Source organism: Euprymna scolopes, chromosome 19 (genome assembly GCF_053919585.1).
Source record: "Euprymna scolopes isolate OS-2025 chromosome 19, ASM5391958v1, whole genome shotgun sequence".
NCBI classification, from domain to species: domain Eukaryota; kingdom Metazoa; phylum Mollusca; class Cephalopoda; order Sepiida; family Sepiolidae; genus Euprymna; species Euprymna scolopes.
The window spans coordinates 50,558,748-50,584,183 of record NC_136500.1 but is presented as its reverse complement, the minus strand read 5'-3'; the positions used below and the strand labels follow the sequence as shown (position 1 = coordinate 50,584,183).

At 32.3% G+C, this 25,436-nt stretch overlaps 1 protein-coding gene across 27 annotated transcripts in view; it reads right to left on the bottom strand.

Annotated features, from left to right (window-relative positions):
- The window catches only part of LOC145303571 (uncharacterized), a 612,784-nt gene that overhangs the window by 91,611 nt on the left and 495,737 nt on the right, over window positions 1–25,436 (bottom strand). For all 27 annotated transcript variants that reach the window (XM_080145085.1, XM_080145093.1, XM_080145097.1 and 24 more), the window contains 3 exons: window positions 19,704–19,825; window positions 18,817–18,913; window positions 12,005–12,152 (listed from right to left, as the gene is read on the bottom strand). In XM_080145085.1, the coding sequence (XP_080001211.1) occupies window positions 12,005–12,152; window positions 18,817–18,913; window positions 19,704–19,825 (367 nt within the window). The remainder of the gene's footprint in view (window positions 1–12,004; window positions 12,153–18,816; window positions 18,914–19,703; window positions 19,826–25,436) is intronic.

The window sequence follows — 25,436 nt, the reverse complement described above, 5'->3', positions numbered from 1 at the left end:
GTACTATAATTGGAATACCATCAGGGCCGGTTGCTTTACTGGAATCAAGATTTTTGATTAGCTTGGCAACATCATGTACAGATATATGTATATCACATAGCATGTTTTCTGATACAAGAGGAAATATTGGGGGTTGGCGGCCTTGGTTGCAAAGGATAGAATTAGCTGCAAAGTTCTTGGCAAAAAGTTTGGCTTTGTCTGATGCTGACGAGATTACCTCAGGTCCATTGATGATAGTTGGGATAGAGCACACACTTCTGTTCAGGATTCTGTTTGCTATTTGCCAAAACTGGTGGGAACCAAGCCGCTGCTCAGCTACTTTGGACTTGACGGACTGAGCATACAACTCTCTTGCATTCCTTATTACTTTCTTACAATGGTTGCTGGCAGTCCTGAAAGCGGCTTTAGTTTCCATACATCTATTACGTTGGAAGCAGTGGAAAAAGTGATTTCTGTGCGCAATGGCAGCAGCAAATTCTGGAGAGAACCATGGCTGGCTGTTAGGTTTTTGCTGGAACTTTTTTGAGGGTATGAAATGGTCTATACCTACAATTAACCATTCCGTCAGGTCTGATACTATAGGACACATGCTTTTTAAACATGGAATGCAGTGGTCGATCCGATATAAATGTACGGAAGCTATCCCAGTCAGCCATAGTGTATCGATATACTGTATGATGGAGAGGTACTTAAGGGGACTTATATTTCATTTTTATCTTAATTGATACAGTCTCCACATATGTGAATGTTAGCTGAAGGATAAGCAGATAAGACTTGGTCAATTTTCTCACATATGCTTTTAAAGCTAGTAACTCCGCTATTGTGGAGGCGATAGAGAGTAAATATAAATGCAGTACTGTGAGCTAGTGCAATCCAGAAGCACATATAGGGTAAGTTAAGATCTTCTCTGGAGATGTCCCTACCACATGGAAAGCCATCTTTAATAAAGGCACATATTCCATTTATTTTTAACATTTAGACAAGGACCTATTTAAAATTCAAACATTTCACATCAACAAAGCTGAAAACTACTGGTTGCTAAATACTGCTGTTTGCTGTTTGAAATTATTGACAAATAAAACAATTTATTTCTTTTGTCATAAAATTTGAAATGAATTAAGTACTTTTCATGCAAGTGTCACTCGCGACTGCAGATGTGCGCTACCGTCATGTAAATTTATAACAAAACATCTGTTTACAAAGTCGTTTTTAGCAATGAATTACATTTTTTTTTTAATTTTATTATTTAGAGAACATATGAAAGAAAATGTATATATGTTTATGATGTTCTAACATTTGAATGAAAAGTCATGTTTTGTTAAAATTTCATGGTTTTATATATATATATATATATATATATATATATATATATATATATATATATATAAAGATAGATAGGTTCAGTAACGTCCTATTTTAGTATGGAATTTTGTTTTAATGGTCAATTAGAACAAATAATTGAATAAAAAGTTTATTTCTTGGTGAAGTTTAATCAATTATAAATACTGATATAGAAGTATCAGTAATGAAGTATTCCAGAAAAGGCCAATGATACTAGGCAGAATAAGCTGATATAATTGCCCGAGAATGTGATCGGGAAACTGATTCCAACAGTTCCAGTAGGAATGGTAGATATTGGAAGAAATTAGGATGTGCTTTATTATTTTCGACCTGAAATTTCTCAATAAGTAAATCTATTTTATAGCATTTTATGAGCATGTTATTTATTATGTTTAAATCCATTGATTATTGAAGATTTTGAAGTGATATTTTGGCATGTAACACACATGACGTTGCATGTGTTACACAAATTCAAAGTGTTCTTTAAAGAAAAAAAATAGTTGAATTTTTTTTTTTGGGGGGGGGGGGGTTGTTATTATTTTGTTTGCAGTAATATACTAGCTTATAACCAGAAAGGATTTTTTCCTTAGAAGTTTTATTGAAGAATGAGAAAAAAAAGTCAATTAAGCGTCACATGTGTTACATGGACATAGGGCTAACTTTATAAAAATTTCATGTAAAAATGATTAACAGAAACTCAGGGCCTCAATTATTTTGAAATCTATATATGTCTCAATCATGAAAAATATAATTAAACATAATTTATTAGTAAAAATGAATGTCTGAAAAAGAGGCAATTCTTTTATTTTCTGATTTCAATAAATAGCCGATGTTTATAGCCTCAGTGCAGACAACACAGAAAGGATCAGAATTTAATTTTTATCTTTTTGTAGTTTAGGGTGTTGTCTTTAAAAAATAAATAAATAAAACAATGCTAGAAAATATTGGATTTAAAATTCTGATTTGGGACCACTTTCCATGGAATGAGCCTAAAGAGTTAAGAGCAAAAGATGATTATCGCAAAGACATGGGATGCCTATTGGTTTTAGTCTTAAAAAGGCCAAGACTTTAGGTAGGAGGAAAGCAGTCAGCAGGAAAAGAGTTCCACAATCCTGCAGTTCTTGGAAAAAAGTTACTGGAATAGGAAGGTGTATTAAAATAAGGTATCACAACAGTAAATTGATGGAGACCACTAGACCAATGAATCAAATGACCTGAAACAAAGGAAGCAGGGAATGATCAGACAATTATGAAGAACACATGCCATAATAGTATTCATAGAAAAGACTGAAACTCGTGTGGTATTTTGGTTTTTTTTCCAAATACCATCAGTTTGTGAGCACGGCTCAATATTTTATAGCAAGTCTTATTACTGTGGATACTTATACATCAAAGTTTTTAATGACCTCATTCAACATATGGGGACTTTTAAATCTAAATCTTTAACATAAACAAACTAACAGCTACTTTATTAAAGAAGTGAGAACGTGTAAAGAGTTTGTCCATCGGAACGGCGAAAACCATTTAGTCATCCTAGGGATAATGGATAACATATGCTCAGACATAACCATCATAAAATAAATTTGATTAAAAAAAAAAAACAAAAAAAAAACTAGTAAGTTTGTATTTAAATGATGTTTGAATTTAAATTGTTTTAGTTTTAAAAAATCATTTATTGTTCGTTTAAAAAGTAATTTATCATTCAATTTTAATTCAATTATTGTTCATTCCCCAATTCATTTTTGGCAGTATTTGATCATCTCCTCTTCAAACATACATAATTTTACATACATAATTTGTCTTTTATTTTTCTAATTTAGATTGAATAATGTTCAGTTTCAGTATAAATCGAATTGTGTTCCTTTTTTTGTATGAATCCAATTTTTTAAATAAATGAATTTTAGTCTTAAAAATCCATGAAACAACAAACCGCTTATTTAGAGAATGTTATTTCACATAAACAGTATTTCCCTTTTGAATTAATTCTTGTTTTTATTTATTTTTTTTTTAAATTAATACTGAATGAGTTCAGTTTCAATATAAATAGAGTTTTTTTTCTTTTTCTCAATCCAATTTTTTTTTTTTTTTTTTCAAATATTTTTGTAAAAAGATTTTATTGATTACTGGCAGTCTGTTTGAGAGATCTTGCTTGCTTGGACTTTATGCGTCATTTTTCAGTGGACAGGCTTCCAATTTATTTTACAATGGCCATGGTTGGTTTGCTCAAGGACAACCTCACTCTTGTCTCAACCAACCTGATCCAATGGCAGAAAAGGTCGAGACAGCTGAAGGCCAGATAAGAGGCATAAATTGCAAAAAGCATCAACGTCCTCCTACATATAGCACCTGATATTTTCAAATAATCAACCATCTGATACTGGCTAGGCTCAACATTGCTCAACTTTAGTGATCCAAGGACAACTAGCTTGTCAATGCAATTATGCCATGATAACATATAAGGAGTATTAAAGACTTATTTTGTTTGACAGATTTTAAATGCCTATTTAAAACTAAAAAGTAAAAGATAGAAGCACTTAAAAACAAAGTGAAAATTAAATTGGCACCTGACAGCATTAAGTTTCTAATCGTTCAAGAAGTACAAACAAAATAGAAAGTATAAAACAATGGTAATAAAATAACAAAATAAAACTAACATTTTTTTTTACTACTCACTTTTTTTTATGGATTAAAAACAAAAATCAAACAAAAAATCTGGAATTTGATTAAAAAGATTTAATTAGCTGCAAATGAGTGAAGAAAATAATCTCTTAAATTTAAAGCACATAAAAATATTTTACAGAACAAAAAAGACTTTTTTTTTTGTTTGTTTTGTTCTTTTTTGCAAAAATAAAATTTGACAGCCTCACTTCGATGCAACACGAGAGGTGGGGGGAGGGGGCTTTGACAGCCTCTTTTTGGAGCTAAACTAAAGAAAGAATGTGCAGGCAGACAAGGTAGATGATTGGTTGGTATTGAAAGTCAGAAATAACTGACCACCATTATCATAGTTTTTTTTTATATATATATATATCCCATAACTGCAAGCAGAAAAAAACAATTCATGGGTGTAGAATTAATTTCCAGAAAATGTTTATTCCTCATGTTACTGCCTCTTCTGAATGAAGACCATTTTTCTCCTAAAAATACAAAATAAACCACTTCTTATGGTGCAGTGATTGAACCATCAAACTTTGTTGAATGTTCTGGAACAAAGGTTCTCTAAGTGTGGCCTGTGAGGTCCTTTAAGGTCCTACAAGAAGAATGTAAGGGACCCGTGAAATTAAAATCATTTTGAAAAAATAAATAAAATAAACAAAAATGATCAGTTATATTTTATTATATCATAGATGTAAATGATAAGTATACTTTAGTGCAAGATCAAAACTTTAAATTATTTAAAATAACTAAATTTATAGTCATGGTCAACCTTTAAAATCGTAAGGAAAACAAAAATTTTAATCCTAGTCCATCATTGAAAAATTTCTTTACTTTTAAATCCAATCACTACATCACACACACACACACACACAGAGTGTTGGAAAGTAGCTCCCTATTATTAATTGCTTGTAATTTATAAATGAAATATAATTTTTAAAAGAAATGAATATAATAACAAAGTGTATAACAAAGTTTTATTTAGAATTCAATGAGTGCCAGCCTTCACCACTAGTTTTTCAAGATGCCTGAGAGCCGCATCAACTAATTTCACAAAGAACATTTTTTTTTTCTTTTTTCACTAATGAGTCAACATTTATCTAAGCTAAAAACTCCTTTGAAGATTAGGATTATCCTGAAAACAACATTATGTCCCAATAGTCAAAAATATCGCTCATAAAATACTAGGACTAAAAGGAAAAAATAAAGCAGAAGCTACACAATTCTCGCTCCATCCACTCTTATTCATTCCTTGCAAAAATTTTATTTTATTCAATAAATTTTAAGTATAGGGAGTTATTTTCCAATCACCATATATATATATATATATATATATATATATATATATATATATATATATTCAAAACATTTTACCAAGTTTAAAAATTGAATAATTCTGTAAACTTAAAGCAAGTATAAATATTAAAAGGACAATCCTAACCGAATGCAAAAGGCTTCTTCCATAATTTATAGTTTTCAATTCATGTGCTGACCAGCCAAATTTATAGCCTACCTATGAACATAATTGTGCAAACTACTTTCCTCTGAGGATAAAAGTCATTCTTTAAAACTCCATGGAATAAGAAAATTTTAAAGTTTCCAACTTGTATTCCTTATCAAATAATAAATTCTTTGTAAATTCTAATTTACAGTTTAAACTGCGTATAGAATTTTTATTTTCTTTGTGTAAATACAGTCATATCTTGCTACGATGTGCAGACTATTTCGATCATTATTGATCTCATCAAGCAGGAAAAGTTTTGAAAGTTAAAAGAAAAAAAAAACCCATGCCACACGTTAGACATGGCAAAATATTTTCTCTAAAATTAAAGTTTTCCAACGTTTTTTTTTATTTTCAAATTTTTTTTCTTGTCTGATGAGACCAATAATGATTGAAACGGTCTACACATTGTAGCAAGATATGACTGGATTTACTTAAAGGAAATAAGAATCATATATTTGCTCTCTTTGATTGAGCACTATCAACGACCCTTGTTGGAATTCAGTGGTGCTAATCGTTTGAATATTTTCAACCTAGAATAAATTTATAACATGGTAAATAATGACTAAAAAACTTGTTGAATAGACTTTATTTTTTAAAAGATTTCAGTACAATCTACAACTTTATCAAATATTAAATGTATTCATGACCTGTTGGGTCACAACTACTACATTCTATTCTACTTTGATTTCATGAAAAAGAAATCATAATCTGTGACATATCCGAGATATTTTGCTTGCATGATTAAAAATAATTAGTCTCTTTACTTCTGTATAGCATCTTTGTTAAACATTTAGACATTACATAGATGAACATATCTTAACTGCCTTTTTACTTGGCTTATTATACTTTATTTTTTACCAGTATTTTTATTTGATTTGATTTATATATAAAATTTTTTTGGGGTGATTTATTATTCATATTCGTATTTTGCCATCTAATTTGTATGCATGCTTTTCCCGAATACAGTCACACAAGTAAATTACATAATTATGAAAAAAAAAAAAAGGAGTTACCGTTTCCCAAAATTTTAACAAAGACATTAAGAAAGTGGATGAACAGAGGACAGAGAAATAGATAGTAGAGAGAGATTGTAACTTGTATAGTGAATTATAGATTACACCTAATTAAAAAAATCTTTTCAAACGTAACTCAATCACAAAACTGAAGAAATAAAAATTTTTTTTTCATGTATGGAAGTAAAACTTGGCCAGTGACAGTTGAGAATGTGTTCTATGTTATATTTCAATGAATAAATGTGAAAGTTTTTTTTTCACTAATCACATCTATCTTATCAGCTAAATACCAAATCAATAATATGTTTTATTTTTTTATTACCGTTTTATCTGTTTAGTTACATGTTTCAGATGTTGGACCATGTTTACGATCCAACATCCGAAACATATGTAACCAAACAGATAAAACGGTAATAAAAAAAATAAAACACATATTTGCTCTGCAATAATATTGAGCACTCTTCTCAGGTTTTTACTAATTACCAGTTTTACCATACATATACATATATATATATATATATGTGTGTGTGTTTTTAAACTTTTCTCATCAATTCATTAAAGCTAGGGGTGGGGCATCCTACCAGATGTCAAACATTTACCTGTTATCTCATATATTCCAATCGAAAGATTTAAGATTCTGACCATCCTTTTAAGTGCAATTGTTTGAATCTCTCTTGCACTTGATTCACCGGGTATATTTGCCAGGTATAATTACTGCTGCTATAATTACTGGAATGCCAGAGATCTTCCTAAGATTGCAATTTCTTTTCATGTTGCACATAAGACCTTGGTATTTCGTTTTCTTTCCTTTTCAGCTCTGTTTAACTCGGCATCATTGGGGGACATTAACTTCTACTAAGGTTGCTTCTTTCTCCTTGTCCTATATCACTATGTCAGATTTAATAGCTCCGTTTTCTAGGTACCTAGCTGTAGGGATTGCATAGTCATAGGGGATGATGTGTGACTTATTTCTGACTGTAAAAAAAAAAAAAAAGTAATTTTCTGCCGTTCTACAGACATGAATGCCACAAAGTGTAATGAGTAAATCGTGTGTGATTATGCCTAACATTAGATAAACTGTCATATTATAAGTAGTAGCATTAACAATAGGAATAAGATTGATAACAAATAAAAGTAGTAATGAAAATGCAAACAACAATACTACTAGTATTAGTCACAATAGCAGCAACAGGCAAAGTAGTGTATTTATCTACGAATGCCAAGAAGTGATATAGAATGGTGTTTTAACATTCACTACAGAATCAAATTTAAAGTAAAATAATAAAAAAAGAAACATAAGTTTCTGCCGTTTTGTGCTTCCATAGCTATGAATGATGTGAAGTGAGAGTGGAAAATTGTGAGTTTTGTAAATATGTCATCCAAAGAAATGTGTATCCATTTTTTCGATGAGTAATTAAAAAAAAAATGGTGTGATTTAATATTGAAGAAAAAAAAAAAAAAGTTTGAAATGAAATGGAAGTTTTAGTTTGGTTAAGTGTATTCTGGAGCAACACTGAGAATATTTCTGTCCGTGTTTGAAAATACAAACTGTTAATCGGGATTACAACTACTTCTAACGGTACTGTGTAAGTACACCTGCTGATTGGCAGCTATTCTGTCATTCTGTTAAACTAAGAATGAAAGGGGATTGTTTCTTATTTCAAGTTTTTAATCTAATATTAGTATGTAGTAAATGATTGAACGTAAGAAGGTGAATAAGTTTTTTTTTGTGACCTGTTGGTATGTATGACTATGAAAAATTTTTTTTAAAACTCAGTGCTTTTGGATTCCATGAGAGGATTAAATTTAAAGAGGGGAAAAAAATATTTGCTACTACCTATGTGGGATTATGTTTTAAAAAAATGAGTCAGGCAGGGTAAGTTATAGCATTTATTAACCAGAACCAAAATGTGTGTATTCTTGTGCAAAAATATGCTGCATTATTTATTGGAAATGTTGAGTGTTAAAGCTTTGCATAAGAATGCCATCGTTTTCCTATACTGTCAATAGTTATAGAGGAAAAATCGTTTCCATTTTATTAATACAGAGATTGGTGTTTCATGTTATTTGTAATTTTATTGTTCTATTAGTGGCCTGGCAAGGGAGACAGCAGATGCAGCAAAACTAAAGCTAGCTTGCTAGGACACTATATATACAAATGTAGACAAATTTGGGCATATTTTATTCATTTGAAAATATAGGTTATTTTTTACAAATTATAAAATTTTAACCTTAGAATAGTATTATAATCTTCAAAAAGCCTGTAAATTTTCATGTAGTTTCATCACAAAGAACTAAAGATATGGGCATTTCAATATTCAATTTGACAATGTGTATATATTAGTTTTGGAAAAAGAAATTCAGCAGAGTGCTCAATTTTAAGGAAAATCCGAAAATAAGAGCATATAATTTATATTTTGTTTACAGAAAGTTTTAGATGAGATAAGTTATTGGTACCATCGGTTTACAATCTGATAATTAGGAACTGTTTTAGATACCCATATCAAGCTCTCTTCAGCCAATGCTAATCAGAGATAGTATGTTCACTATTTTCAAGGGAGGTAATTAAATACAAACTATTTTTTTAAATTACAATAGGTTTATAATGAAGACATGTAATGTAAGTTATATATTTCAAAGTACTTAGAGCTGTATTAATAGCCACCAGATGGCAGGTATTTTTTTTTCTTTATATATTTTTACCCACATACATAAGTAAATGACTAACTATTGTTAAAAACTAAAAAGAGTTAAAATCCAATCAGATATTTTGTGTTCACTGATATAAAACATTGAGGAAGTCTGTACACATGTCTTCTCAAAATGATGACATTTTATCTGATGGTTAACTTTTGCTGAATTGGGAAGGGTTGTGCAATCCTAACTGCTGCTTTCCTAAGTTGACACTGCTTTATTCCAGTGGTAAGAAGTCCAGGACAACAGGAATGAATACAGAGATAAGTAGAGAACACATAAAGCATCTTGCGTTCTCAAGTGGTCACTCATTTTACTACTGCCCAAGCTGAACAATGCTTAACTTTGGTGATCTAACAAACCAGTGTGTCAAAGTGATTATGCCATATATATATATATATATATATATATATATAAAAATGGATAACACATTAAAGTAAACGGCATAAATAAAAAAAATATTTGAAAATGTTAAAAAATTGAAATTTATTTTTACTAAATTGAGTGGCATTAGTATGTTCCTGAATTTTTTGAGATGAGGATTGATAATTTGGACCATTCTTCTCATCTTGGATGTTATTCTTACATTTCGGCCAATGAAACATCAGTTTTTTAGATAAAGATTGAAACAACTGAAAAAGGTTGGATGACAATGTTGTGAGAATGACATCCAAGATGTAAACAGTAGCCAAATAATAAAAAAATAAAACTTGAGTGGATTTGGTATTTAAATTATCTGTAAATTTTTTTATATAAAAAAAAATAAAATAAAATAAAAAGCTGTGAGTAGATTTCCATATGTAAAATTAAGTCTGTGAAGAATTCCATCACCCCCCCACCCCCAAACAAAAATATCAGAATTCTATCCCAACACCAAATTGATTCTATTTCCACCACCATGACCAAATAATCCCAGAAGAACAGCAGAGGTTTTTCTTTTTTTATTATTCAATTCAGCAATAAAAGAAACAGCCATATTCAATCCAATTATTAAAAGTGTATCATGGATTATAAAGAATTATAAATAACCAACAAATTTGATTTAATCCAATGTTTTGGATATAAATACATATTATTTAATGGGAAGTCCTGGTTTTTAGAAAACGAAAACTGATCATATCTCTAAAATGTACCTAAAAAAAATCACATCTTTTCTCCAATGTCTTTTTAGTATCTAAGGATCTGAACAGTATACACATGAGATTTTTGAAAATAGAAGGAAAAAATACCTTGAAAAAATTAAAAGGTTTATCCCCCTCTCTCTCTCATATATATATATATATCTATCTCAAATTGTAGTATTCTTAGTCTTCCAGTCAAACCTGATCAGTGAGAGTTGAGGGCATATGTTGAATGGAGAGAAAGGATACAATCTGTGTGTAATACAAGTCTTAAAGGTAGGCATCATAGGAAGATATGCGCAAAAAAGGAAACTTTGATAACACAGCTGCATCGAAATAATGGAGAGTTCTTAGATTAGTAAAATTAGTAGAAGAGTTGAAGTTACAGGTTCACTTTATAAATGAAGGACAAGGAAAACATGAAAGTGATAAGGATAGATTTGAGAGGAAAAAACAAATGAAGACCTGGCAAGGGATAGATTCAGTTTGGAAATCAATTTCTAAAAACCATCTAATGCATGACAGCATGTAAAAGAAAAAAAAATTAAACAGAATGTGACAAGAACTATAATGAAGAGCAATGGGTTTGCTGATTTGGCATTTATAGGTACTTTATTTACCTCAATTCTTGTGTTAATTGCCAATGGCCTTGAGGTAGAATGCTAGCCTATGAAGTGTTCAGATCTCTTGAACAGCAGTAATTATTACTTCCTACACTGATGATTGCATAAGCATAAAATACTAATGTCTGTAGGTATAAAAATAATTGCTAATATCCATTTAGAATATATATATATATATATATAACACATTTGAACATGAGCGAATATCTCTCTAGAGCTCTTTTGGCTATCATCTCATCACAAGAAAAATCCGTAACAATGAAAATAATATTAATGGCAAAATTAAGGGGCAATAGGGGGATCTTTTCATATATATTTAAGGTGTCAAAAGATTAAAATAAATAATTTAATTCAGTACACGAGTATAAAGTGATTAAAATGGCACGGCAAGGGTGTAAAAGAAAGGGTGGTGCCATTTTAATCAACTTATACTTGTTTATTGAATTAAATTGTTTGTCATTTGGCACCTTAAATATACATAAAAAAGATCCCCTATTGCTCTTTATTTACACCATTAAAATTATTTTCATTACTATCAATTTTTCTCCCGATGGAATGATAGCCAAAAGAGTTTTAGAGAGATTTCAGCTAATGTTCAAATGTGTCCATAAATTTTGTACACGCAAATATATCGTACAAAAGTTAGAAAGTAAAAAACTGCTGGATGAAGTATTTAGAATTCAGGAAGCAAATTTATTTTCATTTTCTATTTTTCTGCTTTCTATAACAATTTGTTTTGTTTTTTTTTTTTAACTTTCACCATTTTTTTTAACTTCACAATTCAGACATTTTTATATGAATATTTCATTTTAAATAAAAATATAAACTTGTTAAAGTATAATCCAAAAGATACTTTATGAAAAAGGCTTTCAAATAAAAATTTTAAATAAATCAAATCTTTGTTCTCTAATACCATCCAATGAAAAACATTTCAAAACAAACTTTTTTAAAAGATGATTGAAATCAAAGTTTCAGGTCGATAAAAAAAAAAAAAAAAAAAATTAAAAATGGCTGCTTCTTTCATTGCAAGTGTTTATAAATTTAAGGTCTTACCTGGAGATTTTGGTAAAGTTCTGCCGGTACCCAAGGCAATAGTGGGTTTTTCTATTCTTTGATTAGGAGAAATTGAATCTCTTGGGATAAGAACTGGTAGGCCGGCAGCCTTTTGGGTTTCGGCTAAATCATGCTCCAACTGGAATATCTACAAAATGAAAAGCAATGCATTATTAATGTTTTGCAAAACAGAGTTAACTCCCTTGTAATGTTTGACAGTAATCTTTTATTTTTAACTTTACAAAAAAGAAATTTAATTCAAATTGAATGATTCGGAGAAAATAGGTTCCACCCCAACTATTATTGTTGACTACATACATCTGCAAATATTAAAAAGAATTAAAAAAAATATTAATCATACAAACAAATAGTTTAATCTTTGTTAATGCCATTTATTTATATAACATTATATTATAAAGTTGTAAATAACAATGACAGCAAGAAATAAAAAATAAAAAAAACTTATGTTGTTGAGTGAGTGAGTGAGTGAGTGTATTTGTTTAACGGCATTTCAACCTCTAAGAGTCATTTAATGCCAAAAAAGTTTTGTTGGTATAATAGATTTTCAGTTTCTTGTAAAAAATTTTTAAGTTTCTTGAAAAAGTTTATCTTTTGAAGCAAGATGTTTTAGGTTTTCTGAAAAATTGTTTTAGTTGTAAGAGATTTGTTTTTCTAAACTGAATTTTACTTGTTTGCTTTATAGGAGTTTGAATACATTTGTTTCTTTTAAATAGTTTATGATTTGTTGGGGTTCCACTTCCTGGAACACTTTTCTAATGTTTGTTGTTTTAAAATATTTCTTCTGAGTGTGTTTGTGTTTTCTACATTCTGTCAGTAGATGTTTAATTGTTAGTTGTTGATTGCAGAGTGTGCAATTTGGTGTTTCCTCCGCTTTGATTAGGTAGGAATGAGTTAATTTTGTATGTCCGATTCTTATTCGGTTTAGTACAATTTCTTCTCTTCTTCCTTTAAAAATTTTTTGTTTTTCGTTTTTAATTATTGGTTGATGTTCATGCAATTTGTTTGTAGTGCATTTGTTCCATTCCTCTTGCCACATGTTTTCTATATATTCGTTGATTTTTCTTTTTAGGTCTGTGTGTGGTATTTTAATTTTTTCCATTTGGTGGTTTGTGGCTTCTTTAGCCAGTTTGTCTGCTTTTTCATTTCCTGGAATGCCGACATGACTTGGTATCCAGGCTATTATAATTTTTTTATTGTTTTTTTCGGTTATTTCATTGTATTCTTGTATAATTTCTGTGATAAAAGGATGTTTAGATTTTACTTCAAGGGCCATGATACAGGATAGGGAGTCTGTATATATTATGGCTTTTTGTTCGTTGATGTCTTTGATGTGTTTGAGAGCTATTTTGATGGCCTGCAGTTCGGCTGTATATATTGAAGCCTCGTTGGGCAGTCTTATTTGATATTGATTTTGTCCATCTGTGCATGCTGCGCTTGTTCCGTTTATAGTTTTAGACCCATCGGTGTATATTTCTATGTATTCTGCATATTTTTCTCTTAGTTCTCCAAAGTTGCTTCTGTTTGTTATATTATTTGTAATGTTTTTCTTGTAAGTAGTAAGTGTTATGTCGGTTTCTGGGTTGTGTAATGTCCATGGGGGTCTGTCGTTTGTTTTCTGAGTAATTATATTGTCGGGGTTTTCATTGATTTGATGTATTATTTCTTTAATTCTGTGTCCAAAGGAGGGTATACTTTTTGGTTTCCTTGAATAAGAGTTTGTACATTGTAAGTTGAAGGTAGTTTTGTATGTTGGGTTTTCGGGGTTGGTTTGTAGTTTTGTTGCGTATTGTAACGCTAGTTTTTTCCATCTTAAGTGCAGGGGTAGTTCTTGGGCTTCTACATGAAGGCTTTCCATTGGAGAAGTTCGGTAGGCTCCCAGGCTGAGTCTTAAACTTTGATTCTGTATTGTTAGTAGTTTGTTTTTGTAGGATTTGTAAGTAGAGCTGTATATGGCACAACCATAATCCAGTTTGGATCTGATATGTGAGCGATATATTTTGAGCATTGTAGCTTGATCTGCTCCCCAATCTAGTTTTGATACTATTTTTAAGATATTTATTGCTTTTAAGCATTTTTGTTTTAATTTGTTAATGTGCTCCTTGAAGTTTAGTTTGTTGTCTAAAATGATCCCTAGAAATTTGGTGTGTTGTACTACTGGTATTGGTTGTCCATCTAGTTTGAGCTGTGGGTCAAGGTGATATTTTCGTTTCCTACAAAAGTGGATACATGTGGTTTTGCTTTTGGACATTTTAAATCCATTTTGGTTAACCCAAAGGTCTATTTTGTTAAGGCAATGTTGCATTTGTCTTTCAATAGTTGGCATATTTGGTGATGAGTAAGTTATTGAAAAGTCATCAACAAATAGTGTTTTTTCGAATCCCATGTTAACATTTTCGATTATACTGTTGATTTTAATTAGAAAAAGGGTGGCAGAAAGTACGCTACCCTGTGGTACCCCTGTTTCTTGTGTGTGTTGATCTGATGTTGTATTTCCTAAGCATACTTTAAATGTTCTGTGGGATAGGAATTCTTGGATAAATTTTGCTAGGTTTCCTCTGATTCCCATATTATGAATATCTTTCAAGATTCCATATCTCCACGTGGTGTCATACGCCTTTTCGATATCAAAAAAGATTGAGACCACGTGGTGGTTTCTTATTAGACCGTTACGAATATATGTTTCTAGCCGAATAAGTTGGTCATTAGTACCTTGATTTTGTCTAAATCCGCTTTGGTGTGTAGAAATGAGGTTATATTTTTCTAAATGCCACATTAGTCTTGTATTGACCATCCTTTCTGTTGTTTTGCATATACAGCTTGTTAAGGCGATAGGACGATAATTGGTAGGGTTGGAGTGATCTTTTCCTGCTTTAGGAATTGGGATGATATTGGAGTCGAGCCAGTGTTTTGGAAAATTGTTAGTCCACCATATTTTGTTAATTATCTGTAAGAGAATGTTGAGAGATGTGTCTGGCATGTGTTTTAGAAATTGATAGTGGATGTCGTCTGGACCAGTAGCTGTATCTTTACTTTTATGAATTGCATTTTTTAGTTCTGTTATAGTGAAAGAGGTGTTATAGTATTCTTTGTTATTGGATGTGAAATTGAGTTTTTCTTTTTCTGCGTTGTTTTTGTATTTTTGGAATTTGGGGGAGTAGTGGTTGGATGATGAGTTTTGGCTGAATTCATTTGCGATTATGTTTGCTATTTCTTTTTTGTCTATAGTTTGTCTACCATTTGGTGTATTTATATTATTTATTGGTGTTCCAATTTTTTTTCCAGTTATTTTTCTTATTATTTCCCATGTTTTTTTTGATGGCGTGTTGTTGTTCAATTTGGAAATATAGTTTTGCCAGGTTTCTTTTTTGCTTTTTTTTATAATATAGCGTGCTTTTGCTCGTGCTTGTAGGTATTTTTGAAGGTTGGGTTTTGTAGGATGTAGTTTGAAGTTTTTTAGCATTTTTTTCCTGTTGGTTATTGCTTGCTTACATTCTATTGTGAACCATGGCGTTGATTTTGGGTGTGGTTTGGTGGAAGATTTTGGGATTGTCTTGGTTGCTATTTCGTTTAGTGTATTGGTGAAAGCTAACATAGGATCTGGTTTGTTAACTATTTCTTGATTAATTAGATTTGTGCAAAGTTTGCTAAATTCAGTCCAGTTAGCTTTATTAATTTGCCATTTTGGTTTTGATTCTTCTGTTGTAGGTTCTTGGGTTTTGAGAAAAATTGGGAAGTGATCGCTGCCACACTGGTCGTTATGTACCTCCCATTGGAAGTCCATAAATATTGTGGGGGAGCATAGTGTTAGGTCGATAGCTGATGTTGTTCCTGTGCCTGGGTGAAGGTATGTGTGTGTTTTGTCGTTGAATATAGTTACTTCAGGTGATTCCAGTAATGATTCAATGGTTTTCCCATTTTGATTAATATTCTCACTTCCCCACATTTTGTTATGGGCGTTGAAGTCCCCCATTAATATAAAAGGTATGGGGAGTTGTGTTATAAGATCTTCAATTTCGGTTTTGTTTAGTTTATGTTTAGGTGGAATGTATATTGAACAAATGGTTATTGGTCGGTGAAGTGTAACTTTAATTGCTATTGTTTGAAGGTTTGTTTGGAGTTGTAATTTTATATGTGGTATCTGTTTTTTTATTATAATTGAAGTGCCACCTGTGGGTCGATTATCTGCTTGTGATCTGTTTGTTTGATTGTAGATGTGGTATCCTTTGAAGTTGATGGTGTCTGTTTCTTTTAGAAGAGTTTCCTGTAGGCCGATTATGCTGGGGTCATATTGTGCTATTATATGTTTGATTTCTTCGTAGTTTGGTTTTATGCCTCTACAGTTCCACTGTATGATGTTTTTATTCATTTCCATAAGTAAGTTCGTTTGTTTATTAATTTTTTTCCTTTTTTTTTTCTGTTTGGTTTTTGTTTAGGTTTTTATATCTATTATTCTATTGGTTTGTTGTGTTTTGAGTGGTTTTTGTTTTGTGTTTACTTGAACTGCTTGGTTCCTCAGTCTCCATTTTCTCTTCCTGATCAGTTCTGTTTTTGGAGCTAGATTTTTTCCTGTGACTCTCGATTTCAATCAATTCAAATTTGTTTTCATTTTCGATTAGTATTGTCTCTGTTTTTTGTTTACTTTGGTTTTTGGAAAGAGGATTTGTGTTTTCCCGTTCTGTTTCCATCTTTCCAGGTATTGTGTTTTTATCTTCTGCTTTTGTCCTTGTACGTGATTTGGATCTTTCACGGTTTATTTGTGGTTTTTGCTGTTCGGGTTCTTTTTTGTTCTTTGGGACTTGTTTTAGATCATTTGACTGAGTTTTCAAAGATACTGATATTTGTTTCTTGTTTTCGTTTTGGTTAGTTTTTAAAGTTTCAATTAAATTTTTGAGTTCGGAGATTAGTTTAAGTAGGTCTTGGTTTTGGGTTGTTTGGTTTGAAGTTTTTGTAATGTCTGCGTAAGTGTTTATTTTTTCTCGAGAGCTTGCTATTTTCCTTGCTTCAGGAAAGGGCACGTTTTGTTTGTATTTTATTTCGGCTATTTCTTTTTCTTTTGTGTAGATTTTGCATATTTTAGAGTATGCTGGGTGTTTTTCTTGGCAATTTGGGCATTTTGTTTCGTTTGGGCATTCACTTTCAGTATGGTTAGGTTCTTTTAAGCCACATTTTCCACATACTTTCTGTCCTTTGCATGCTTCTCTGCTATGTCCATATTTATGACACTTATAACATCTCAGAGGGGCTGGTATATATTGTTCTACTTTTTCTATTGTGTATCCGATTTTTATTTCTTTGGGAATTTTTGGTGTATTGAAAGTTAGTATGTAGGTTTTTGTAGGTATGGTTTGACCATTCCTTTTTATGTTTATTCGGACGTGATCGATTACTCCCTGTTTTCTTAGGGCATTTTCTATTTCTTCTGCTGTAGCCAAGCTTAATTCATGGCTTTTTATAACACCTTTTGATGTGTTTAGTCTTTCATGAGCATAACTTTTGCATTTATAGATATGGAATTTTTCCATCTCTAAGATGTTTTTTGCGTCTTTATAGTTGTCGACTGTGACAAGTAGATTGCCATTTTTCATTTTTTTTGCTGTTTTTGGGTTGCTGTTTTGAGACAGAATTTTTTCAATTAGGAATGGAGATAGATCGCTGATCTTTTTTCCTTCCAAGGTTTCGATTACTATGAATCTTGGATATTTTTCTTTATCAATTATTTCATAGTTATATTCTTGTTCACTGTCTGAGCTGGTTACGTCAGAGTGGGTTCTTTTCGATTTTGTAGTATTTTTTTGATTTCTGGGTTTTTTGTTTGGGTTTATTATATCCATAGAAGTTTGTTTAGATTTTCATCTCTCTTGCTCCCCACCCTCCTCGGAGCCCGAAATTGGGAGATGTTAGGGGGGAAACCCATTCGCCCTTTCATCCCAGGGATACAAAAGAGATATACTCAATTGATTGAGTTTGTTCCATCATTTCCTGTTTCCTCCTTTAGTTTCTTCTTTCCCAGTTTGATAGAAACGTTCGTTAGGGAGCAGTTGTGTGGTTTTTGTCTCATCAATTGATTGGCCCTTGCCATCGCCTTCTAACACTTAACTGGTTTGTCTATGTTTGTAGTAGTGAAATGTATTATCTTTGGATTAAGTTGGGTTTTTTTTTTAAATTTTATTTAGATGTTATAATTGACATTTTCAGTGTAAGTGTTAGGGCTTGACATGACTAGCCGATTGGTTGGATCGGGCCTCTCCAACCGCCCGTCTAGCCTAGTACAAGGCCAAAGTAGAGTGTTGCTACAGGTACCTTTATTTTCCCTAGGCATCGGTTGCTCAGCCACCAGGATCCTTTTCCTAGGCATCACGGGTTGCCACCCACGGCCAACAGGTAGCCCCGTTGAGGGACTTTTACCCTCTGCAGGGGGGCAGTCGGCGTATTCTAATGCCCTGCCGACAGGGTCAACCAGGAAGTAGAGAAGGAAAAAAGGAGGGGGGAAGGGGAGGGGGCTGTTGTTTTTATTTTGTTTTTGTAGAACATAATTAAGTTTTACAAAAGAGAATAGAAAACAAAAACAGAAATCGATGTAGGTGCGTTTCGTCTCAGGAAGCCAATAGGCAGCCTGATCTGGTAGCACCAGTATGTTGTTGAAGAAATACCATTAAGGATTGGTTATATGGCAAAATAAACCTGAAAAAAAAAAAGTTGCTAAGATAAAATAAAAGTATTTAAGATAAAATAGAAAAGGTACTAGAATAATAAAAAAAATAATGACTACTAAAATGGATTTCCATACTTACTCTGTCCTTTAATGACTTCACTAGAGCATTGTACTGTTGGTCCCTCTCGTTTTGTTGCTGTAACAAGGATTCTCTTTCTTGAATAAAATCTTTTTCTCTGATTTGATAAAAAAGAATGAAAAGCTTTAATCATTTAATGAAATGATAGAATTATATATATATATATATATATATATATATATATATATATATATATATATACACACACACGAGGATAAAATACATGCTATATATCATAAAATGAAATGTTGTGGAGACAGGATGTGTGAAAAAAAGACAAGAAAAACAAATTAAACACGTGAATAAATAAAATATAAAAAAAAATAAAAATAAAATAAATATTAAAAAAAATTGTCCAATAAGTTGTTTCCAAGTTTTCCTTGGCCAACCAAACTTTCTGCAATTTAAGACATTCATACTTATGTAATGGTTTATCCATAATTTACTGTTAATGATAATATTCCTTACAAAATAAATGTTAGTCAGATCCATATTCTATTAAAAAATTAATGATTGCAATTGTCAGCTAAATATTATTTAAATAGATAACAAATGTCTTTCATTTTTTATTTAAAATTGTATCAATTTAATATCTTTTTAAACAAATATTGTCTTTTTACCAGAAAAAAAAAATAATTGCCAGCTAGATATTCTTCAAGTCAAAATAAATGTTGCTTTTTGACATGTCTTTATTTACAAGTGTATTGCTTTAGTTGGTGGGACAGCATAATCTGATTGTGGAACAATTCACTTTAAAATTGGTAAAGTTGGAATTGTTTACCTGAGTGACACCAGATTAATCACAAATCATTATTTTTGCTGGTAAGACAACCTCATTTTCTTTTAAATGTGTAAACATGAAATGCTTTACATATATGAATACTTACCTCTGCTGAAATTCTTTTATCAATTTCTTGGCTTTGTGATATTTTTTTTCTAATACAGAATAATCGGCATGCATCTTTTTTTCTAAGGCAATATACTGTCCCTGAGAACCTTCCATCAAATCCTTATAAATAAAAGAAAAAAAAAACATTTTATTTAATGTGGTTAAAATAAACTTTTTATGTAAAAAAAAAAAAAATGTTTAAGGTTACATATATATATACACACACAAGTATATTTTTTGGTCAAAGAAATAAACTAAGAGAGACATGGGAGGGGAGCAGGAAGTAATTTTATTGATCATCATCATATCTTATCGCAATAGAAATTAACCCATCGCATGGCGGTGCTGTTTGCCTCCTTAAGGTCTTGCTTTGAGCAATGAGGACCCACTCAGCAGTTTTCCCTAAGGTGCTGCATCGTTTGTACCTCTCCACATGGACATAAAGGTGACGTGTCTAGGCCCCACTTGTGGAGATTGTCTTTTGTTTTGCCTACTTTGGTTCTGGCTCTATTTAGAGTCACCCAGTTTTTTCTACCAAGGTTTGAACACTGGGGGAGTGTTTCTTTTGGGTCTGGTAGGGCTTCATTTTTATTCCTGCTGTTATAGTCTCGCCATCGTTCCATCCTATAGGAGGCAGCTTGCCTGGGATGGATTTCCTCTATATTGATGAAGCTACTGCGAGATTTTAGTCTTTGTCTCACTTATTAGTGGCCAAACAGTGAGTGTCTGTGGTCATTAAGCTGTTTGTACCGTTCTATTCTGGTGATGACTTCTCGCCTGATATGTGGTGGTGGAATACCAGTTAGGCAGTATAGAGCTGGCAAGGGAGTTGGTCTTAGGGCACCAGTTATGGTCCGGTATGCGTTGTTCAGCTCTACATCAATTTTATGGGCATGGCATGATCTTGCCCATCCTGGGGCACAATACTCCGCTATGGAATGGCACAGTGTGAGAGCTGTTTGCCTCAGTGTTTTGGGGTCGCCACTCCAATTGCTGGTGGCAAGCTTACTGAGAAGACTGTTTCATGATGACAGCTTACCTTTCAATTTGGTAATGTGTTTTCTAAAAGAGAGTGTTCTGTCCAGAGTTACTCCCAGGTAGACTGGGAAAGGTTCATGTGTAAGCATGTTGTCATTCCACATGACTCTTTAGTCTCAGATTTGCTTGGTGATTATTAAGATGAAAGGCGCAAACCTGGGTCTTGTTTGGGTTTGCATTTAAGTACCACTTTTTGTAGTACCTAGAGAGAGTGGCTAGGGCATCAGAGAGTCTTTCTTCTATGATGTCAAAACTATTTGTCTGGGTGGTGATGCATAGGTCATCAGCATATATATATCTTTGTATCTTTGGGTATTGTGGTTGGTCGTTAGTGTAGATATTGAATAGGGTTGTAGCCAAAACTGAACCTTGTGGGAGGCCATTGTTTTGGATAAACCATCTACTCTTTTTGCCATCCATCGCAACATGGAAACGCCGATTACTAAGTAGACATTCAATTATGCTCACCAATACTGAGTTTTGTATCATTTGGGCTACTTTTATTATGAGTGCCTTATGGTTGACAGTGTCATAGGCTGCTGTAAGGTCTACAAACACAGTACCTGTTATTTTTTTGGTCAGGTTTAAAATCTGGCTACAACATGACCGACCTGGTCTAAAGCCAGCTTGGTCAGGTGAGAGTTGTTCTTCCACTGTTTCCATTATTCTGGCAAGTATCATGTGCTCATTTAGTTTATAGAGAATGCACAGTAGGGAGATAGGTCGGTATCTCTTAGGTGATGTGGGTTTTTTTCCAGGTTTTAGAATGGCTACTACTCTTGCCTTTTTCCAGATTTGAGGGAGTTTGAGAGATGACAGTAACCACTTTCTTTTGTTCCAAAGTGTGTTACCATTTCTGTGGTTATTCCATCAAGGCCCGATGCCTTTCCATTTTTTAGTTGAGATATTGCTGCGGTTATTTCGGCTTCTGAGAATGGTTCTAGATAGGCATTGCTGTTTTGCATGACATGGCTAAGTTCGTCTTTCATTCTCTTTTTCTGTCCTCTTTCTTTTTGTTGCGGTTTGCCATTCAGTAGAAGCTGTTGGGCTACTTGGTTGGGTGTCACGGCTGCAATTTGGAACTGAGGAGCTTTTTCTGAGTTTAACTTTTTTTATTGTCATCCAGGCTTTTTTGCTATTGTGTGTCATATCGATGTTACTTATGACTTGGGGGCAAGTAGCAAACCTTCACGTGGTGCCTCTGTTAATCTTCAGAAACCAATTGCTACACCAAGCATAGAAATATACCCATTTTATTGATGAAACAAGTCTTCTACTTCTCATCATAAATCATTTGAAGTATGGCAAAATTAACATTTAAAAGAGATGGGGGAAGGGAAGTGAGACAAAATGGAGAGAGAAAGAAAAAAAAAACAGCAAAGGAAAGAGAAAGAGTGTGATACTGTCAACCCCCCCCCCACACACCCCACCCAAAAAAGTGTTAAAAAGTAAAATTGAAAACAAAAAAAATGTAACAAAAAGCAACAAGTTTATTCGTGGAAGATATAGGAAATGGGTTTACCAGTCTAGAATGGTGGAAATGAAGTTATTCACTGAGGTAGACAAAAGGAGAGCCAAAGTGTAATCAAGGTGTGGCAGATGACAGAAACAAAAGGACCAGATATATTTTTAAAGTTAGTTTTAGGAGTGATTGGGTTTTTACAATGGTTGGGAGAGTTGGGGACAGTGAAAGGCAGATTGTGGCTCAGAGGAGATGGAGAAATGAATTGATTAACTGACAGATGAGCACAACCTCAATAGAAGACAAATGTGGACCTTAGTGTGTAGAGGGTCGATGGTGTCATATATGCACCCAGAGTGCAATTAATATATATAGAGAAAGTGTTAAAGTCTTTATTTTGTGTTGTTTTATTCATTTTCTTGTGAGCCAGTGCACTCCCACCCCTCGGCAGTCGCCAATGTGTGAGAAATGTTGACACGGCCAGAACCAGAGGAAAAGATGAAAGAAAAGAAATCTGCAGCACACAACGTTGGAGTTGGCAATCATAGCACAAGATTTGATTACAAGAGAAATAAAATCGAGTCGTAGCACAAATCAGAGTTTTCTTATGTTCCTGAATTTTTGAGATGAGGATTGACAATTTGAATTATTTGGATTCTTCAGACTTTCGTTCTCATCTTGAGTGTGATTTGCACAATGTTCCATCTGATGTAACTTCCAACCTTCTAGTGCATTTTATTGAACTAGGGAATCTGTATGGAATTTGAAATAGAATTTTATATTTAATCCATGGGTGGCGGTATCATACTCTTGTTCCGTCAGCCATGAGAAGAAAAGGAAGAGGGGACGAGGAGGAAAGGAAGAGGGGACGGGGAGGAAAGGAAGAGGGGGGAGGAAAGGAAATGGGGGGAGGAAAGGAAATGGGGGGAGGAAAAGAGGAGGAAAAAAGGAAAAGGAGGAAAGGGTGGAAAAGGAGGAGGAGGAGGAGGAGGAGGAGGAGGAGGAGGAGGAGGAGGAACATTCAGCAAAGAAGAACAACAAGATTGAGATGAAGTGTGAATGAGAAGGTGGTTATGTGTGGGAAATCTGGATAGTAGGTCATAAAGCGCAGCAGCTCACTGCAGTTTTGTGTGTGTATGTTCGATGAAATAGACGGTTTTATTCATAACAGAATTGATTTTTTTTTTTTTTACTACAGCTGTGAATCTGAGGGATGTTAATCGTGAAAGAGGCACAAAACATGCTAAAGAGCAAGTGTGTGACCACTATTTAGCTGTTATGTTTGACCATGCATCAATTGACTATGGTTGCATAGTGTTAATGAAGACTATCTACAATTCACTTTGATTTAAAAAAAAAAAAATTTCAACCAGTAAACATTGGTCAATATTCCCAGAGTAGATTCATTAACCCAATTATTGCTTTTCTGCTCTGAAACGCATCTATCCAATTTTCATGAATTCCAACAATGGGCCTTTTATATTTTTTTCCATTTAGAGTTTTTTTTTTTTTTTAGTAGGCATAGCACTTCTTTCATTCATTAATTGTGGTATCTTGAATCTTTTTTTCACCCAAACTTCCACTGGTACCAAGTCACTGTATGAATTTTTTGGTCATTTAAAACATGATTATATGTCGCGTAACATATTTGGATTCTTTGGACAATGGTTAAATCCTAAGTTGTTTAAACACTGTCCACACTGAGGATGGAATTTTCAACCTCCAACAGAATGTAACTGAATTTTACCAAGTATTTTATCTATGTTATAATGTTATGGCTCTTAAACTTCTACTCAATTATGACTGACAGAACAAGAGCATGCTACCTCTCCGTGGATTAAATAAAGAGTTTTGTTCAAAATTCCATGATTCCAGAGTTCAACACACCAAAACGTTGAAGATTACATCGAAACGTGAAAATGACACTCAAGATGAGAACAATAGTCCAAAGAATCCAAATAATTAGTCCTCATCTCAAAAACACATACGTCAACAATTAGTCAAAATTGCTTAAGTTGGAATGAAGCACCTATGACATAAAGGTCATATGATCATTAAAATCATTTCCAGATACATTTTAATTTACACTAGCGAGACCTGTGGAATTTCACAATGTAATCTTTCACATGTAATATATTGATGGTGCCATTCTGTTGATGTTCAGCATAAATGGAGACGCCTTGATATTATTCTAGCTTTCTTTGTTAAAACTGCAAAAGTATTTATCTAAGCTAGAAGGGACGCCCGGCATAGCCTAGTTGTAAAGTATGCTTAAATATGATATTTTAATTTATGCAGATTTTTGTATATATTATTAGAGTCAATTTTTTATCGATTCTTATATATTATAAAGTTGTGACTCCAAAAATAAAAAATATATATTCATACGTTTTGAGTGCATCAGCTTGAATTGAAACCGAAACTAAAACTTTATATATATATATATATATATATATATATATATGTATATATATATATATATATATATATATATATATATATATATATATATATACATACATATATATATATAACTTTAGTTTCTTCAGCTATAATCGAAACCAAAGTTGATGAAGAATTCTTGGTAAGATTATTCATAAAAAAAAAAAAAAGATGACTTGAGTGGCATCAGCTATAATCGAAATCGAAACCAAAACTTATGAAGAATTGTTAGTAAAATTATTTATTACAAGAAATGGAAGGTTATAACAATTAAATGACAGTCACTTGGAAGAAAAAAGATGTAAGTGTGACACACAAAATAACGCTATACACGCTATCGTATTAATATATAGATGATAGATTTTAGATGATGCGTTTATATAAAAGACACAGGTTAGAATTTTCAGCTTTTTAAAGCAGCAAAGGACTAAGTGATTGGAACACTGGACTTCAATTCTGATAGCATCGTTTTGAGCATTGGAGATTCTTTAAGTTGTGTGTGAAATTTGATTAAGACACCAAAAAGAAATGCATAAGTTTCTAGACAAACAGTCTAGTATATTTTTAATTTGGGTGGCAATTTCTTTTAATTTACCAAACAGAAACAAAGATTTCTTTTCACATTTTTATTAAATAATGAACATTTTTTTATTAAAGAAAAACATTTTTCTTACAAGAAAAAGAAAAACACTAAAATGAAATTTTATTGGCTATAGGAATATATATATATATATATATAAATAAAATGTCCATGTATGCTTCTAGAATAGAATTTTCAAGATTATGAGG